Genomic DNA, 18382 nt, shown 5'->3' on the forward strand with positions numbered 1-18382 from the left:
AGCTTGGCTACCGTTAGATGGGACACATTGTATAGTACTTGGTGTTTCAGGGAAAATTAAAGTAAATATTAAATGCAGTATAGCATACATTGGGAGATGATTTTTTTTCACCAGCAAATCATTTTTGGCAGCAGTCATAAAAATCTTTGTATTAATCACTCATATATAATTCACTATAAATTTTAGATGAGCAGCTTTATTTATTTATTTATTCATTTCCTCAAAGGTCTCTGTTGAGACATTACATGAGGGAGTGGGGAGTTAGTGACAAAGAGATACTACAAATTACAAAGGGATATATCCGATGAGTCGCTTGAATGCAAGTGGGTCGATGATAGTCGCAACTTCGGCGGGCAGGCCATTCCAGTCTCGTGTTGTGCGCAGAAAAAATGATTGCTTAAAAGTGCACATGTACTAATTGCCACATTGTAACCAGCTTTTATGAAGTGCAGAACCATTTGCTGCACATCCTGTAACTTGTACCAGTTTCAGCACTGCAGACAAATGCTGTGTGGAAAAATGTTAACTGGAACAGCACTGCATCTTTGGAGCACATATTTCTATAGACTGGTGCTAGTTAGTCTCAGGATTTCTAGAAATTGGTGCACTTTATGCACTCACTGGTCTTAATTTTACAATTACGACATATTCCCTGAAGTTAATTTAAACGTTAGTTATAAGTTTAGTTTATTATTACAGTTTAGTGATTAGTGCACATATTACGGTGTCTACCACTGGAAACGATGTTTGATAAATAAGTTAAACCTCGGTATAGCGAGCTTCAATATAACACAATTCTCTATATAACGAAGTATTTAACTTTTAATAAACTCTTGTCCATAGAACACCATGTATTTAGAACCTCAATATAACGAAGTGTGTTTGTACGCGATTTCAGTATAACGAAATTCCACTGCTTCGCAAAGGAATGCCTGGACACTAAATGGAAACTTCCGCGGACGCAGATGGTCAAATGATTGAATTATACAAGCGGCTGCTTGCAAACGCACCTCTCAAATCGTGGGCCATGCGACAAGAGCAGCCGCCGAAGTAGAGCCGCATCATGTTCCATATAAAATCTAATGTTGAATTCCAATGGCGGAGTCGGAGCAAGTTTTCTGCTCGTTTTGGAGCAAGTTTGTTCCAATGACAGAGTGAGGGCGGGAGTTAGGTGTCCCAATGAGAGAGTTGGAGTGGATTCAGAGCGGGAGTCACTCCGTGGAGCAGAAAAAGATGCTCCGCCGAAATCGGCGGAGTGGACCGGAACTCTGCGTGACGTATTTCCTTTACCACGTTTGTCTGCTGGGAGGCACCACCGGTCACAACGCGCGAGGAAGCAAGAGCTGCTGCATGCTTGGTGATATATCCATTCTGCACTTTAAAAAAAGAACAGGTGAGCAGCTCTGAAGAAACAAGTGACCGGTGCGGCGGTGCTGAAAGCAAACAGCGGAAGGCTATGACAACACGCAAGGTATCCTGGGTAACTCGGCGATAGAAGTTCCGCTTCCGCTTTGCTCCGGCGGCGCAGGTTGTGTTCCACTCGCGGATTTGGAGGCGTTGCTCTACGCCAGAGTCGAGTGCTCGCTCGCGGAGTCGGTCGGCTGCTCCGACTCCGCCATTAGAATTCAACATAAGTGCGACAATATCCTATCGCGCCCCGCGCACAGTGTGCTTTAGGTGCGAGTGGAAGTGTGCGAGGGTGAGACACGAAAGATGGTGGCTTCACGAGTGCCACCTTCCCGCGCGAGCAAAATGAAAGGGGGGGGGGGGGGCCCACGGTAACGCAATCAAGCGGGCGCGGTGAGGGGGGGCGGGCGGAACAGAGTGTGGGTAAGTTGGCGCGCGGCTCGATTTCTGGCGCGCGTCTCGGCTGTGGCCACGGAGTGGCCGTGGCTACGCATAGCTGTAAGCGCGGCTGAGCGCATACGCAGCCGCCCACCTTGCTTTAGAGGTAATCTGCAGTGTAGCAAAGAGTGGGCGTGCCGAGACGGCGTGGCACCATGAAGCTGTCTTACCGCGCGTTTAGTATTGCAGGTTACGTAATGTCCAGCTTCGGCGACCCATGGAGCGATAGGCAGACGAAGCATTCGCTCCCCGCTGCCGGCGCTTTTCCTGATGGCGTCGTCCCAGTGCGGGCGACACTATCAACGGCGGGGGCGGAGTGCACACGAAAGCGTGGCTGGCTTCGCTCAATTTGCTCTGCCGAGAAGATAGCGTCGATGTACGTGGCATGAGACCGTATCATTCGTTGCCGACTCCCAAATTTATGAAAATAAATTGTTTTCTAATTGAAATTTGCTTTTTTCGATTGACCGATAATTCGGGAAATTCTGCGGCTCCGTTCCGTGTAAGAAAAATCGATCGGCGACTGTACTTATTTGCATGAAAGGTCGAATTTCATTGGAACGAAATTTCTTGTAATGAAGCAAATTGACGATTTTACCGACTTCGTTATATCGAGGTTTAACTTAGTTGTCTGCAGGCTCACACTTGTGGTGAAGACATTTCCCAGGAGGTACAAGAACCAATGTTGTTAATGCATGTTGCAGCTGATAAAGCCCGGAAATATTTGGTGCATTTTTTTTTTCATCAACATGAGGGCACTGAAAATATTTTAATAAAGGTAAGCTAAATGTCAGCTTTTGTGACAGCGCAAAGATTTGCACAGTGCCAGGAAGCAACCATTAGGTGCTCAATAGCTTAACTAAGAGTGCATAAAGAAACACTTTTTATCACGCAAATCCAATAAATGCCCCTTTTTATGTCTGCCTTTTGGTTTTAGTGCTGTTTCATTTATTATTTAGTGTTGTAGATATTTGGGTGCACAGGAATAGTAGATTCTTTTATTAAGGCAAACTTTGGAAAAGATTACCAGATTCACAGTTCTAGCTAGTACATCTTAATGGAAATGTACTGTATATTCAGGTTTTCTGACATTTCAAAAAAAACTTTTTTTGGCTGCTCATTTCAGTAAAATTACATATTCTTTTGGTTCATGCTTTTTTTTTCGGTATATTTCATTGAATTTTCACTAACATTTTTAATAACCTTTAGCTTTTTAATAATTCTTGGCTTCCATTCAAAACACCAATCATTAAACTTGTTTAATGTATAATGGTGCCTGTGGTGAAGTATATATTAGAAGTAAAACTAAATTTAAACATTAAAGAAAATGACCACGTTTCCTCTAATAAGAAAAAAGGTGTTCTCTGCTGCATTGCATTTAATACTCACTTAAAGTCATTCCTGAAACACATGCTATAAAAGTGGTGTAGTAGATTAGATTTCTGTGACTGTAGTGTTTGTTTTCTGGGAAAAGATTATCATTACTGTATGAAATTTGTGTTGAAGACTGGACTTTTCTTTGTTGATTCATGCTGCACAAAAACTAAAGCAGTAATGGTGTTATTGATCGACATACTAAGTTTCATGTTTTCTACATTTTCTTCCTGGTTCAACAGGAATATCTGGTAAATCTAGTGACCATAGGAAGCTAAATTTTGAGTTAGGCCAATTTTTTTTACAAAATATGTTGAAAATTTCTAAATTGAAAACAAAAAACAAAGTATCAAATTTACAGCTCTTTAACTCAGGAATATAATCAATATAACAATTCTGTAAACTACATCTCATAATACACCTAAAGTGTACAAAATTTGTGTATTATACACCGCTCTTATACCACTAATCTACGAGTAGAACTTTTGCAAAATCCCCATAAACATTATAACAGTTTTACATAAGCTGTAAATTCATATACCAAATTTATCTGCTTGAGATACTTTAACATACGTAGCCTATGGAACTGTGATATGTCTGTTCTTGGTGCAGAGTTATGGACTTGTAAACTTAATGCTTCAATTTTTCTTAAACTTGCCAGCCTTCAGCCTTTGGGAATTTTTGTAAGAAATTTCAGGCCCTCAGTCAAAATCGGTCTAGTAGTTGTTTAATAAAAGCATTTATACATTTTACATATATTTTAATATGGAAATCGTAGTATGCCTCGAGCTAAAGCTTCCTCTTAACTTTGTAGTCTGTGGAAGCCAGTCCTTATGTGGCATGCAAGCACTGAGCATTTGCTTCTCTTTTTCTTCAGATGTGTGGGGACCATTGCTGTGCTGGTTGCTCATGGGCCAGCTGGGCTTCTTTAGCACAGGCCATCAGACGAGCTTCTCGACAATCCATTGGAAAGTGGCATTTGTGGGTGCACCCATAGATCAGCCACCCATGACCCTGGGTGCAGTAAAAGTGCTGCTGAACACGTTTGCTGGCCCATTAGTGGCAGGTGCCAGCCTTCCCGTCATGCAAGGCACATTTTGTACACAAGGCATGTCTCCTATCATGAAGCAAGTTATGCCATTTGTTGCTTACTGTACACTACTTCTGCTGCAGGTAAGATGCACCTTCTTCATATAGTATAATTGTCATGTAAACCACCTGAAAGCCAACATAGTTCTAATTTAAGCTAGCTTGTGCATACTAGGTAAACAAGCAGTGCCTGAAGTGAGATATTAGGCAGATAACAAAGAGGGAACAAAAAGATTTCCTTGTTTTTGTTATTTGTTTAATGTCCTGCTGTGATAAAACTTTATTCCATTCGCCTGAAAATGGTGGTGATGTTTTTAGGGGCTTCTTGGCACAGCAGTGTGCATGGTGTGGTCACAAAATCGTACTGCTGGAAATAACATTCTGCACAAACCAGGATTGTGTTTTTTCTACCCATCTGCACAAATCTTCAGAGCATGAAAGGGCATGGAAACTGGTGTACACCTTTTAAGGTGTACACCAGCTTTCTATTTAAGGTGCCATAAACAGGCTTGCACCACATGTGGGGAGCAGGCAAGTGTTCAGAAGAGTGGCTGGCATTTCTGTTACCCAGTCTTGGACAGAGAAATGGTGTGTGCTCTGACATGCTGACTTCCCTAAGCACCAACACCTGCCCCACCTAGCCTCTGCAGGTCTTTATGGAGATGCATGAGTATTAGAAACCCTACATTACAGCAGCAGTTTTTTGGGGGTTCTGTGCTTGCTTTTGCTAAGTGGTTGCATGCACCAGCTTGCATAGGGTTCCTTAAATCAATGAGAGTATTTGCACACGTAATATTAGCTGCCTCGTTATGCTGGTGGGTAATAAGTCAGACAGTTTCTCATTACTGCCTCAAAGAAAGTGTTGGTTGAAAACTTGCAACGTCAAAGCCTGTACAGGGTTCCCATAACTCTTTCGTTACTACTAAAAATGTGCTCATTTTCAATGCTTTTATGTTTTAGCATTTTATTTTAGGACATAGTAGTCACAACATATACTGCTATACATAAATATAGCCTGATCACTAGTGTTTTGAATGGATGTTTAGCAATAATAATTGCTCAGAAAATTTTTGAGCATTCTTGTGGGAAACTTCAAAGAAACACCTGAAGGAACGCAAGTGAAAGTAATAATTAGCTGCTTTTAATATATTTACTGAAGGTTAAAAAAATCTGAAATACTGTATAAAATATGCACCTGGATTCCTAGTTCCCACCTTTTGCAAATCAGATCACAAAAAAAAAAAAATATGATTTGTTTGTGTCAATACTAGCCATATTGATGCCCATGCTATGCGTGAAAGTAGCTTTGCATATATGAAAATGGGTAAGTTCTATTACACAAGGAGCATTTGTTTCTACTCATTGCAGCAGGAGCGTGGTTCCTTTCTTACTGCATTAGTTAGGCTTGCAAAGCAATGGTTGTCAGGTGAGGGAGCATACAGAAGCCTCCTCATACTTAATTATTGCGTTCAGTCCGCTTTTCTGTGGAAGCAAGATAGTTTAGTGTCGGTTCATCATACTGTAGCTTCCACATGCTCTGTTCAGTTCCTGAACAATGCTGTATATTTATGTGGAGTATTGCACAATATTGTACAGTAATGAATAAGGGCCCTGTATACGTGTCATTCTTCTTGGTCTGGTCCCTTGTGTCCTATGGCGCTGTTTTACTATGCATATGAACCAACTAGCCCAAAAACGCATCTTGACCAGTAACGGCACTTACATAGGCGATGTTCGAAGTGTAATTCATTAGACAGCTAGTCAAGCTTCAATTGAAGATCAATCCGAACTCGACTGTGCGCTCTTGTGTGAGTGAAAACCCCCACATGACGGGAAAGATTACTCGTAATAATTTGTACACACCCTGTGAAAGTTTGGACTGATAAAAGGAATCCATTGTGAGGGGATGGGGGGGAGAATGAACTTGTCCTTGATATTAGTTGTATGGAATGCCAAGCACTTGTGAACATTTACTGTTGTTTGAGACATCTTTAAAATAGCTTGTATGTCGTATCGGAAAAATGATAACCTGAGAGAAGTTTCATTGTCTTCACTTTTGCTGTCATGTAAAAAATCGTGTTGCCGAGTCAACGAAAATGCAAATTTGACATCTTTTTATTGATGGGCTAGGAGCACTGGAGAGTAATTTCGATGATACCTCCAGTCGAAGTTTTATTTCAAATTTGTGAATTTCCGTAGGTGCAGTAACGGAAGAGTTAAAGTTAGCCTAGCTTTTATTCTAAAAGAAAATTGAGTGATATTTTTAATTTGCAAACAAAAGCTTTCTGATGCAGGAACTTTCGCAGATAGCTATAATTTGTCTTTTGCAGTGTATGGCACATAGTACTGTGTTTATGTAAAATTCAGCATAATTTGATAACCAGATGATGAAGCCATTAGAATATAAAGCCAAGGAAAGCATAAGAGGAACTAACTGCATTTTTTTAAAATTTAGGTGTGGAATTAATAAGGGAGTGTTAAATGAAAGTGGAAAAAAAAAGTAACGACACCACCAAATAAGAGCCAAACCCATAACCTTCCACATAACATGCGCGATACTCTACCTACAGCAGCTACAACAACAGCCATCCCCCCATTTAATTCCTTGCGTATTTGTGTATTTGTACTAAGTTTGTATGTGTACTAAGTACTCCTGGCTTTAGCTTCATTGTATACTCCACGCCTTTCAGCTGTCCCAGTCCTCTGAAAACTTCTGCGAAAGGTTGTGCTACCAGGTATAACTCTTCGACGTGAAAGTTTTGCACGCGACAAAGAAACCCGAGGCATTCCACCACTGTTCCGCTTAGAGTCATGGACAGATTTTGTTCGACCACGAAAAACGACTCTTTGTGAACTCTGCTGTCTGCTGACAGTCGCCGCCGAATTTTTCCTCTCCCAGTAGTCTTATGACCGAAAGAAGCGGTCAATGTGGCGTGGCAGGTTTGCTGGGGCTTGTTCGGCAGCATTTTAGCATCCTTGCTTGAAATGACGCAGCAGTTAACACCTGTGTCTTGCTTGCACGTGAACTTGCTGCCTTCAGTGTTCCGAGGAGCACTCTCAGCACTATCTTGAATAATAAGTAGGAGATTACAGCTAAAGCGGCCAAACTTGCGACCCGGTGCCCGTGGCGCCCGACGCATACGCATCCGTGTACAAGTGGTTCATCCGAAATTGCTTCAGCCGCGCTGGCTTCCGCGTACTCGGTGATGACTGTAAATTCTGATGAATGCAACGAAGCCGTTGCTGGGGCTGCCGGAGTTTGGAGCGAGCTGTCAGAATTTCCAGAAGCTGTTGACAAATCAACGGTGGACGAGTTTGTGAGTGCAAATGATGGGGTCGCGACCACGGGAGAGCCCAAAAACGTAGACTACATTGCCGTCATCGTACCGAGCCCAAGTGAAAGTGGGCACAGTGAGGAAAGCAACGACGGCCCTTTGCCCACATCCTTCGAAGTGATTTGTGCGCTCGCACTAGTCCGGTGCTTCTCTGCAATTGTGGAAGGTTGTGGCCTCAGCTGCTCCGGCTCCTTAGACAATGTGGGGACGTGCGTATGTTGCAGGCAGCAAAATTGCCCAAGCAGAAGAAAATGCACAACTATTTCATGCGAAACTAAGCTAGTTTCATCAATAAAGGGATATAAATGGTATGTGCTTTTATGACATCCAATTATTTAGCAGGCTTATATTGAATTATGCTCTATATCGAACTGGTAGGCTTTTGTCAACTGTTGTCAACTGTTGCACTCCAATGATCTACCGCTTCAACTGCACTGACAGTCAGGGCTTGTAAAAAGAAATCGTCTTCTTCCGCTTGTACCTCGCGCAGCACGTTTTTATCGCCTCTGGTTTGTCGTCGCACCGACGATCTACATGCTTGAGCAAAGTGATTACGCCCACCACACTTTTTGCATGTTTTTCCTTCAGCCGGGCATATTTTGCCGCAGTGAGGGGTATAGCCACAATGACTGCATGGTTTCCTTTCTGTGGAGACTGCTTGAATTACTGTGGCACGTGCTGCTTCTGTGCCTTCACTGATTTCTTTAAATTGCTCTTTCTCAGTTCCTGAACCCGGCAAATTTCAATGGTCTTAGTGTATGATGGCTTCTCAGAAATAAGCTTTTCCTACAAGCTTTTGTTTCGCAGTCCCAGAGTGATTCAGCTACGGAGCAAACAGTCTTCTAGGTCCCCGAACTTGCAGTTCTTTGCTAAAAGCCTGAGGTCTGTTAGCCAGTCATTAAAACACTCCCCTTGCTTTTGGTCTCTTGATCTGACATGAAATTCATTAAATGTCAAATTTGTCTCTGGTTTGTAGAATTCTTCAAATTTCTGGAGCAAAATGTCGACGTCGTTCCTATCCGCTTCATTTTCGAATTTGAAGGCACTGTAACCTTTCCTGCCCTCCTCTCCAACTGTTACAAGTAACGTTGCTGCTTGGATGTCTTTGGGCTACTTACTTAACTGGGTAGCCATGTAGAACAATGTGGACTCACATTTCCAAGTTTTCCATCCAAGCTATTCGTCAGCTGACGGGTCCAGTGGTTTCGGTGGGCGAAGCAGCGTTGACGGGGCCGACATAGTGATAGTGAACCACTGCCACCATGTGGGTGAGTCGGGGTCAGGCAATGAACAACTTTATTGGAAGAATGAACGGGATATATATACAAAGTAGTGCCACAGTGGGTCATGCGCAGTTCATACATATAAGCGTGATGTTGCACTTATTCAGCCTTTCTACAGGAATGATAGCTAATCACTGCCATGGCAGTGGATGTGGCGTGTTCTTTTGACTGCAAGCGTCACATAGTATGTAATCTTCAAAGTAGTCAACTTCTCGCTCAGCACTATTTGAAGACATTTTGAATGCTCTCAGTTGATTGTCTTTCACTTGTATTGTTTGTTATGGAAAAGTGTAGTCCACTACAACTTTGGCGAGAGCATGCACAAAGCCTTGTGGCTGTCCAGAATTCATGAGCCCCAGTCTGCTTTTATACTATGGGAATTAAAATATTTAATGGGCATGTGCTTCTGGGGAGATCACGTCGACATCCACGTGCAAATTTTCAGATTGCTTCGGAAAAATAAGCCTTGTGGCCGTATTTACATGCAGATTTTCCACTCTGAATAGGGTATGGTACAAACAAAGGAAAAGAGCTTGTGAGGAACTGCTCATGTATAAAATTACCAAGGTTGTTGAACCTGTTTGTTTTCTTCATTGCTGCAACAAATGGTCATTGTACTTAGTTTTAGTTGCATGAAGCATCAAATAAAGTTCTTATTTTCTGCTTTCATTTCAGGTCTGCAGCACAATGGCGTCATGCTTGCTTCTGCGCCGTCACCTAATGGTGTGGACTATATTCGCACCACGACTTGTTTTTCAAGTGTTGTCAGCATTTTTCAGCATTGTGGCAGTCTTCATTGGTTGGGTGACATCACGAAGAATATTGTCAAGGACACAAATTTTTCATATAGACTGATTTGTGTCATTAGCAGTACTGTAATAGGTCTTAAAATATTCTAGGTTAACTCAACAGTAGACTCTATTGTCTTCACAAAGAAGGCATAGATTTGAAAAATTGAAAATCAACCATCTGTGTCACAGTGTTGGGAAGTCAGTGCCTGTGGACAGGAATGGAAAGTTGCATGAGGTGCTTAGATTGCATGGTTTCTCCAGGTCACATCACTCTGAGAAACCTCATCTTTGAGGCAACACTTCACTGCCTGTACAAATACTTCTTGTATACATTCCGACGAGAGTAGTAATACTGCCCGTATTTAGTGGCCGTTTACACGGCTCAGTTTTTTTCACTGCCTTCATGCTTCTTTCAGACTAACTAGTCAGTGGCGGGAGTTTACTGTCATTGTAGAGTGCCCAGTATATTAGCAGTATTTTGGTCTGCTGGGGACAAAAATCTTTGAGGCAGCATCTGTGGCACTGGACATATGATGTTTCGGATCAGCCATTGTGTGATTTGTAGTGTTCACTTTTTATTAATATACATTAGTGTGGCTTATAAAAGAAGTTGACTGACATTTATATGCAGTTTGTTGAGTGCTGAAGCTGTCTGTGTGGACATGAATCTCGAAGATCAGCCACGGTATTGCTGAAGGTAGTCTAAAATATTAAGCTGTAAAATATCATCACATGCTTGTTTTTGCCTTGTCTTAAAACATTGTACAGACTTACGTTTTATTCTTTTATTACTCATATTTTTCTTTTGACTTATAGTGCAAACCTCCCTGCCACAATGTTGTTGCTTTAGGCTCCTCTCATTACTTCCCTTTAAAACAAAAATTATTATTCATTGTCAAACACAAATCTGTGGCTCATCTTGTTATGTCTAAGCAGGTTCATTGGTTTTTAAATCTTATTAAGATTAAAAAAGTTGGGGTATCTCCAGGTGGTGCAGTGTACAAAAAGATCTTAGAGGTCTGGGGAGGTATTCTGTAAGAGTCCACCTAGTGGAAATGTCCATTTCGTCTCCTGTTGAAGCTCTGATTGGCCGGGCTGGGCTGCGCGTCCACGGCAGCGACGCGCCACTGCCAATCAGCACTTTAGCAGCAGACGAAATGGACATGTCCACTAGGTGGACTCTTACAGAATACCTCCCCAGGTCTCTGTTGTTCTTTTGAAACTCTGAATACCTTCTTTTTTTCATGTTAAAAGAGTAAAGCTGGTTTCTGATAGCATCTAAGTATGGTTGCCGATTGTTATACAGTGACTGTCAGGCTCCACTGGAATGTCAACATACTACACTGCCATGTGTGCTTTTTCTTTTCTGATGGAGTCAAGCCCACGTACAACAACCCAACTTACAGCACACTTTTGGCTACTGCGAAGTTTCTCAACAGCCAAAATGTTTTGCTAGGACTCTATGGGAGAGCGGTCCACTTATAACAATCCAGTGCCCTGTTAATTTCGATTACAATGAATTGAATGATCCATACTGCAGCAGCATCTCGACGAACTGCCACACAGTGCAGTCAACCATTGTAATGCAGCGCTTCTCTTTCACTTCATGCTGGTCATTTGGTGTCATTTGCTTGCTGTACAAATACATCTTCTTACATGTCAAAATGCTTGTACTGTATTCTTTTTTAGCATCCACATGTGTAGTTGCATGTGCTACTCTTTTTCTTATGTATAAGCAGACACATTTGGACATGTAATTTACACCTTCAGACAAAAATTAATTGTATTTGCTGAAAATTTAGATTTTCCACCTTTCTTTGATCTTACGCGTTATTAAAAACAGACAGCACCAGAGTAGACTGAAAGCCTTCGAACTTTTTATTCAGTTTCACTGTGATCACAGATGTTCACAAACTCTGAAAGCTAGTCCAGATGTGGGAATAAATTTGACTATTTCACATGCAGTGTAATTAAAGAACACCCAGCCATTTCAGAAGTTTGCTTGATAGTGGGTGCACAACGAAGCACTGCGAAAGATTTGTCGAGTGCAGCAAGAAATCTGCGCTGTGTCTGTGTTTTTTTTCCCTTTGTCCGTTATTTCGCACTGCCTAAATCTAGGATGCAATGCCAGCTCGCCCAGCAAACCACCCTCTTGACAGTGGGGTCATTATTATTATCAGAGGATGACTTCTTGGGCGAGTTGGTGTTTACTTAACATGTACGAGGACAGTTTGGGAGAGCTGCAATCACGGCGCGCAAGCGGGTATGTCACATGGTATTTTTTTGTATTTCACGGGCATTCGCAGTAAGCTGAAAAACACTAATACTTAACAGATAGAAAGTTCGAAACTGTCTAATCGGACGTTTTGGAAAGCGCTCTACAACTTTCTAATTGGAACTTTTTTCATAACTTTGTTGCTTCTGAAGTTGATCAATTAATCTTGACTAATTATCTAATTAAGCAGAATACAAGAATAGCGTGACACACTACATACAAAAGTGAGCAACATGCATTTGGTCGTGTTGTCTTAGAGTGCATCAGCACTCTAAACTGGCTAAAGTTAGCTGAAACACCCTGTATACACAAGCATACACATGCACAAATGCAAATAACACTCAAAGAATGCCAGTCAGCCAAAGGCATTGTTATCACTTTTTTAACTAAAAAAATTTTTTTTTAAATGCTTGGCAATCTCAATTGCAATTGCTCCACTGGAGTGGTTTATCTGATTCCTCTCGGCTGTGGCAAGTGCTACATTGGGCAAACTGGGCACTGCGTCAACAACCAAATGATAGAGCATGCAAATATTTTAAAGAAGGTTACGACTGTGCACTTGTCTGCGCATTGCAGGTTTTGTCATGACTGTGAACCACTGCTTTTTAATGTCAGGATCCTAGGCATTAGCAAGAACAAAACCGCACGCGAACTGTTAGAGGCCTATCATATCCAAACCACTGGTCTAGCCTGCGTGAGTCAAACAACTGTTACGCTTTATGATTCAGAATTGAGATTGCTAAGCATTAAAAAAGATGATAACAATGCCTTCGGCTGACTGGCGTTCTTTGCTTGTTTTATGCGCTTGCACATGTTCATGTTTGTATATATAGGATGCCCTGTTTTTGGAATAAACAGTTGTAAGTGTATCGCTCGTCTTTCCTTTCCTTTTGGCTCTCTCTGTTTTCATCTTTTTTTTTTAGTTTTTGAGCTTAAAAGCATCATGTTAATTATTATCAGATACACAGTGGAAGAAGAGAATATACTACTTGTCCACATACTGGCACTACCTGCAACACCCCTGACCCCTAACTTCCAGCACAGATTTGCTAATACTTTGTACAGTCTTAACCAGTTCCGCAGCACAAGTGTTCTTGTTGCATTGTGCTTTCTTTTTTACATCGTGTTTTAAACACCATTATTTTTCTTAGCATTTGTGGTACTGAGGTGTTATCTTTGGATGTAAGATTGTATGCACAATGCCGTGAAAGGTCAAGAAAGCTCAAAAGCCCTGTAGTTGCACTTACAAGGAAACTGTTGCATGTTCTACATGAGCTTTCTCAGCCAGAGTTTCACTGGTTTCATTGGTTTTTTTCAAGATTTTTCAACATTTCATTGGTTTTAAGGCCAGTCAATGACACAGTATTACTTTCAATTTGTTTTTCCCCTAAAGGCCAACTGCAACGAAATTTCATTTTGGCTTAAATAGGTTATAAATGTGCAGTATATGTTGTTGAAGGTACTTTGGCAAATCTACGGGGCTGGTTATTGTATATTTCTTTTTTGTCTGCTAAATACCAGGTGCAGGAGACAGCCGGTCTCGGTGGTCATGTCGCAAAGCCACATGTTCTGCGTCATGCGTCACTTTCAGCAAGTGGCAGTGCATGGTCGTGTTTTATATATACACACATATATATATATATATATATATATATATATATATATATATATATATATATATATATGTATATATATATATATATATATATATATATATGTTTAATTTTCAGTTTCGGTGTCACAAATGCTTATTCTTGCGAGATTTTCATGATGCCACCACTCATACTTGAAACGTAATTATTTTGCACAGAGGTTGCTCTATATCTACACTATTCAGAATATTAGTAAAATTCAGACACACGAACAGTACGAGCACTAACTTCCAACAAATTTTATTTTTCTCGTACATCACTTTTATACACCCGAAGAAGGACATACAGCTTATACAACCGGTATCAATGTATCCGAAACGCTAGCTCTTTATCGCAGAGGAAAATAGAAGGTGTGCTCACACATGTGCGTCCTGCACTGTTTATCTTTTCAGCTTCAATGATTTCTCGAGTTACCCTGTGTTTGCTCTTTCCTATGACAACACATTTATCAAGGAACGGCTTGCACGTTTCTGACTCTAGCTTTTGCCTCCCTCTCCTTGACCTTCTTTCTTTTTACCTTTTCATTCTGTATTGTACAGTTACTTATATGTCTGTAATGGCTTCTACTTTATCAACATTTTTGCCTGCTTTATTCCCCGACAATACTCTAAGCGTCTCTTGCTTATCTTGACCGCCGACTGGTTAATGCCTCCATATCCTCTTTAAATCCTACAGCGCTTCTAGAAGGTGGACATTTCCTACAATAAGTCTTGCTGGGTGAATATTTTGCCACTCCATTACATTGTGCTGAGTCATTCTCTGACTTTTTCTGCAGCAGACAACTGTCTCGCCCTGTGGTGCATATTTGCTCCCATACGTTTTTGTCCTCGGGAAGCCAGCTCGGGCTACAAATAGCAAGGCATTGCCCTTTGTGTTAGCGTACAGATTTTCCCTCCTGATTTATTTTCCATCCTGTAAATCTCCACAGACTTATTGTTTGTTTCCATTACTTGCATCCAATTTACCGTCTCTCTTTCTTTCACTTTCTTTCTGATGACTCCTGTTTGTCTATTTATGCTTTACATTACCCTGTACTTGGTTGCCAACCTTTTTGACCTCTTCCTCCATTTCTACAATTGTGAGGTGCAAGGCACGCTCCAAGTAATGAAGCGACAAATGACAGTTGAAAGACGCCCACGGCCCTATTTGCTCACTTAAGTGGCATAAAATAATGATTTGTTAACTCACTTTGAGTTTGACGTTGTAAGTATGCTTGCTTTGTTGTGACAAATACTTCGCGACCTGCGGTGATTGCTTAGTGGCTATGGTGTTGGGCTGCTAAGCACGAGGTCGCGGAATCAAATCCCGCCACGGCGACCGAATTTCGATAGGGTCAAAATACCAAAACTCCCGTGTAATTAGATGTAGGTCCACGTTAAAGAACCCCAGGTGGTCCAAATTATTCCGGAGTCCCCCACCACGGCGTGCCTCCTAATCAGATCGTGGTTTTGGCACCTAAAACACCATAATTTAATTTAAACGCCTCGCTGTGATGTCCATGCTGTTTACTTCTTTGACACAATATACATGGTTGTAGTCATAAATTTGATGTCCTTTCTCAAGCGTCGGTGGTGCAAAATTGGCCTCGGTGTTTTCGATTGCCTTAAAACCGCAATTTAGAACGACCGACAGGTTTCAAACTAGCGCCGCAAAAGCATGCCTGCGTAGCACTGGCCGCCTCGGTGTTTCGCGCAACTGACACAGTGGCGCTGACGGCTGAGCCGATCGCTGCGCCGTCTGACCATCAAAGGGAACCCATACAGCGATTGGTGCACAATTCGGCCACCCATTCCTTTGCATTCGTGTTCCTGAGTCTTCCTTGAAAATTAATTTTGATCTGCGCTTGTTTTACTGCAATAGAGGCCCATCCTATGTTACCCTGCACTTCTTCATTTCTGGTTTCACTGTGAGTCCCCAATGCCAGTCGGCCATACTTCTGCATAACGAATTACATGCAACTAATTACTTGTAATCGGATATCTTTTAGACAGTTTTGTTACTTAACGACAACATTTTTACTCGGTAATGCTCACTGTAATTCAGTTAATTGCACGTAGTTACTTTACTGACGAGACAAGCTGTAACTGGTTGACGCAGCTTTATGTACCTGATTTTGGTGGAAACTGCAATAGAATGCCTAAGATGGTGCCACGCACCAGCCTCGCGGATGCGCAAGTTCAGACAGTCAGACCCGGGAGCTCAAAATTTGTTTCTTCAGGTTAACGCTCTACCTGATGTTGGCCAATGATTCGGACCGGAGCTGGTATGTTTCGACCACTTAGGACGTCAATGCCAAAAAATCACCTACAGACCATTAGTACAGCTTTGCATTGGCCTAACCAGGGGCGTCTTCTTCAAGCCCCAGCAACAATGAAACAACGAAGCGCTGCACTTCAGAGAACCCAGGTGCTGGTCGAGTAATGACAATCTCGGTCGCAAGATGTCCGTACGCTACAGCACCTCCCTACTTCCCAGCGCATTGTACATCGAGCAAGTTTTCATTGTCGCTGCTGATGTATTCACGACAAACACGACGGAAGATAACCCATTAAAATTTTGAAAAGCCATTCTTAGTAAAGGTAAGCAATGTAGGGAGAACTATTACTATTACTGTACCTATGCAATCTTATAAAAAGATTCGTACGAAAGTAACGTAAATGTAATCAATTTTTTTAGTAATTCCTGAATTATTTTTGTCAGGCAGTAATTAGTAACCGTAATCAATTAGATTTCTGAATGAAGTAACTAATTGTTCAGCAGCACTGTGGATGTATTACAGTAAATGGTTGAGGACCTTAACCGAGGAAGTGTAAGAGTGGGGTCGAAGAATAATATGCACAAGCTAAAGATGATGTTCAACAGTCTGGCAAGGGAACAAGAGTTCATGATCGCCAGTCAGCGTCTAGACTCTGTGTGTGTATGGTATCTTTATCTAGGTCAATTACTCACAGGGGACTCTGATCATGAAAAGGAAATTTACAGAAGAATAAAAGTGGGCTGGAGCGCATACGGTAGACATTGTCATATCCTGACTGGAAGCTTACCATTATCATTGAAAAGGAAGGTGTACAATCAGTGCATTTTACCGGTGCTAACATATGGGGCAGAAACTTGGAGGTTGACAGAGAAGCTCGAGAACAAGTTAAGGACCGCACAAAAACCGATGGAACGAAAAATGTTAGGCGTAACGTTAAGAGACAAGTAGAAAGCGGGATGGATCAGAGAGCAAACGGGGATAGTAGATATTTTAATTGACATTAAGAGAAAAATAATTTAGCTGGGCAGGAGGCCGTGTAATGCGTAGGATGGATAACCGGTGGACCCTTACAGTAACAGAATGGGTACCAAGGAAAGGCAAGCGCAGTTGAGGACAGCAGAAAACTATAGGTGGGTTGATGAAGTTAGAAAGTTTGTAGGCGCAAGTTCAAATTGGTTGGCGCAGGACAGAGGTAATTTGAGATCGCAGGGAGAGGCCTTCATCCTACAGTGGGCATAAACAAAATAGGCTGATGGTGATGATGATGATGAATTAGAATGTAATTGTTTGCTTTGTTTAATGTGTACAAGCATGCAGTCGGCCCACCGACCTTTGGTTTAAGCGCAGCTTAACATGGCTAGGCGCGGCAGAAGTGGCATCTCGTTTATAGTGAACGAACTAGTCGGTAAAAATGGTCAATAGATAAAATGCCAAACCAGGTGTGAATAAACTTTCTTGGGTGAAATGCCATGCGTCTGCACCAGGTGCACAGGGGGCGCACAATTCTGTGCATGGAAACGGCGTACAGTTTGTGAAGAAGAGTGGCGTATTTCGGTAAACTGTATATATCGGCGTACAAAAGACGGTGGAAGACGTTAGCGCCCGCATTGTGTCTTTGACCACCCATCGTATTTTGTGCACTGTTATTCCCAAAGCATGCAGTTTGTACAGGATCACTGCGTACAGTGGCGTAGCAACAGGGGGTGCCGGGGGGCCGTGGGCCCCGGGTGCACGGGGCCAGCAGGGGGGGTGTCATATACGTCTGAAGACACCCGAAAATTGTCGATATCCCCGCCTTCCTCGACTACACCTTGGAGGGAGGGGGGGTAACAGAAGAGCTAAGGGCCCCGGGTGCCAGACGACCTAGCTACGCCACTGACTGCGTACAATAGAAAAAATGGCCGATATCACTTGCGGACAAGGATACCTGTTTACTTGGATAAATGTTTACTTTGCATTTTCTTTTTTATGTCATTTATTTATTTATTGAGCCAACTCCTTAATTGTCACCAGAGAGAGAGAAGGAAGGGGGAAGGAATGGAGGGTAACTAGAGTGTCCAGTTTGCTACTCTACGCGTGGAGTAGAGGAAGGGGAGTGAAAGAAATAGAGCCGGAGAGAACACGTCCGTCAGCAGCTGACACTGGGCCCCGCGGCGTGAGTCGAGCAGGACTGCTGGCGATCCGAAGCTCGAGAGAGCGTGGAGAGTTGCCCGCATAGGTGCTTGAAGCACCAACCTGCGGCAGCCTTATTAAGAAGGTTGGTATAGGTTTCTTGCTGAACCACTTTGTGCGCTGTCGTTACCTCCGCGATGAAACTTTAATAGGCACTAGCTTCAGAACGTCTTTGCCGTATACATTGTGATGGACAGCATGCGCACCAAGGTAGTCTTCCGCACAGCGCCTGGTCCAACTTCAGCCTGCAGCGCACAAGCAGAAAAAATTGTGGCGGGTTGGAAATGATGCATCAGGACAAACTGGTCA

At 42.3% G+C, this 18382-nt stretch overlaps 1 protein-coding gene across 1 annotated transcript in view; it reads left to right on the top strand.

The window, feature by feature from the left end:
• PIG-O (phosphatidylinositol glycan anchor biosynthesis class O) overlaps positions 1-10704 on the top strand; it is a 51972-nt gene extending 41268 nt beyond the window's left edge. Inside the window, exons 10-11 of the mRNA XM_065456375.2 lie at positions 4097-4392; positions 9602-10704. Of these exons, the coding sequence (XP_065312447.1) occupies positions 4097-4392; positions 9602-9781 (476 nt within the window). The 3' untranslated portion in view covers positions 9782-10704. The remainder of the gene's footprint in view (positions 1-4096; positions 4393-9601) is intronic.
• The last annotated feature ends 7678 nt before the right edge of the window (positions 10705-18382 follow it).

This window comes from Dermacentor albipictus, chromosome 1, assembly GCF_038994185.2.
Source record: "Dermacentor albipictus isolate Rhodes 1998 colony chromosome 1, USDA_Dalb.pri_finalv2, whole genome shotgun sequence".
NCBI classification, from domain to species: Eukaryota; Metazoa; Arthropoda; class Arachnida; order Ixodida; family Ixodidae; genus Dermacentor; species Dermacentor albipictus.